The sequence below is a fragment of the Anastrepha obliqua genome, chromosome 1 (assembly GCF_027943255.1).
Source record: "Anastrepha obliqua isolate idAnaObli1 chromosome 1, idAnaObli1_1.0, whole genome shotgun sequence".
Taxonomy (NCBI): domain Eukaryota; kingdom Metazoa; phylum Arthropoda; class Insecta; order Diptera; family Tephritidae; genus Anastrepha; species Anastrepha obliqua.
Window position 1 is genome coordinate 111,399,065 of NC_072892.1, and position 1,807 is coordinate 111,400,871.

Here is a 1,807-nt window from a genome sequence, read left to right on the forward strand (position 1 = left end):
TACACATATAGACCGTTTGAATAATTTTTTGCTAAAATTATTTTATTTATTCCACAGGAGATGCTGGATATGCTCTAGAGCCATGGTTAATGACACCTTTTCGTTCACCTACAACAGGAAGCGCCGAAGGAAACTACAATAAAATACATGCAAAAGCCAGAAACACTATAGAAAGGACCATAGGTGTATTTAAGAACCGATTCAGATGCCTTCTGGGTGCTCGTGAGCTTTATTACGAACCCATGAAGGTTTGCCAAATAGTGAACGTTGCCGCAGCATTGCACAATATTTGTATCCATTATCGCGTGGTTGATGATTTTTCAGAAAATGTTGCAGAAAACCATTTTAATCAAACGTATGAACCTTCTCCTTCAACATATACTGATGCAGCTATTCGGATAAGGGAATCTATATCTTCAACATTAACACGACTATAGTATTCAATTAAAAAATAGCAAGACTTATATGTATTATGTATTATATGTATGACTGTTCTTTTTTGTTTTCCGCTAGCTTCCTTTTAATATAAGCCTTCCAGTCTAGCCATACCTAGTAAATACGATATATATACATATATACATACAAGTAAGGCACAGTAAACATTTGTAGTTTTCAATAAAAAATGTGAATTATTATTTTTTTTTTGACAATGCTTCGAGGCTCTTCTTCTCGACTTCTAACATTTGTTGTTTTATTTCATTTTTGGACGCATTCAAGCACTCCATGCTTCTATGGTGCCTACGCGTTTCTTCCAGGTCGGCGGCTTTCAGGTCGCACATTTTTTCCAGTGCCGAACACATTCTCTGCATAGTCGAAGCGAGATTGTCTAGCTTCATATCTTGCTGTTCAAAATGCTGCAGACTCTTTGCTTGGAAGTCCTTTTGAAGTGCTAGCTGCTCTTTTAGAAGATCTGCAGTACTTGTACCGACTCGCTTTTGGACAGTTGGTGCACGTCTCGTGAAAGAAGGGCTGCAGTTATCCGACAGCATGGATACGTCCGGATCGGGTCCACTATTCTCTGCCTCGACAGTAGCAGGTAGTCCCACACTTACTGTGCCTGGGATACCGTGTGTGCTGGTCTCTAAAGCAGTCAGTCTGATTACTTCTTCTTCCATCTCATTAAAATGGTGCTGCTTATACCGGCCACCGCCCGTTGTTGTTTGTTCCCTCTTGTTTTCTGACAATTTTCGCTTTATATAAGCCTTCCAATCTAACCACACCTGAAATAAAAATATGTTGTGCAAACGGTTAATGTACTTATATACAGCCCTTTATTACCTTTTTCCAGCTTGATACATCTTTGGTTGGTGGGCCTATGCTGTTAAGCTGCTTCGCAACATTTTGCCAAAACTCGGCTACCTCTTCCTTCGAGCATTTGGAGAACCCCTGAGCAATTTCTGGCTTTTCCTTTATAAGCTCCAACAAACTGGCATACTGCTGACGTGTTGTTACAATTTTGTACCTGTAAAAATCAAATAAAAGTTCATATACTTAAAAAATTCCTTTTTGTTTATAGTTCAGTTAATATAGGACTTACATTTTACAGCTTTCGCATTTTTCTCCTTTTAAATTTTCTTTTTATTACTACTTCTAATTTTTGTCCGTTAGTCTAACGTTGTCGTAGAAAAATTGTACGAAACGGTAAGATTTGACGTTACGAGTGTATTCAGTGAATGCTACTCTACGAATTTCGAATGTGTGTTCGGAGCTATTCGAATTGTATGATTACAATTTCTTAGTTTCTACGAAAAACAGTCTACGACGGATTCTATGATAGGGCTGATTAAAAAGGAAAAAACTAAGATGC

At 38.0% G+C, this 1,807-nt stretch overlaps 1 protein-coding gene across 1 annotated transcript; it reads right to left on the reverse strand.

Annotated features, from left to right (window-relative positions):
- Positions 1–632: 632 nt before the first annotated feature.
- LOC129236505 (uncharacterized) lies at positions 633–1,555 on the reverse strand. The gene is made up of 3 exons (XM_054870919.1): positions 1,545–1,555; positions 1,279–1,462; positions 633–1,220 (listed from the first exon to the last, which is right to left on the reverse strand). Exons 1-3 carry the CDS (start codon positions 1,553–1,555, stop codon positions 633–635), a joined length of 783 nt encoding a protein of 260 aa, XP_054726894.1.
- Between the last annotated feature and the right edge of the window lie 252 nt (positions 1,556–1,807).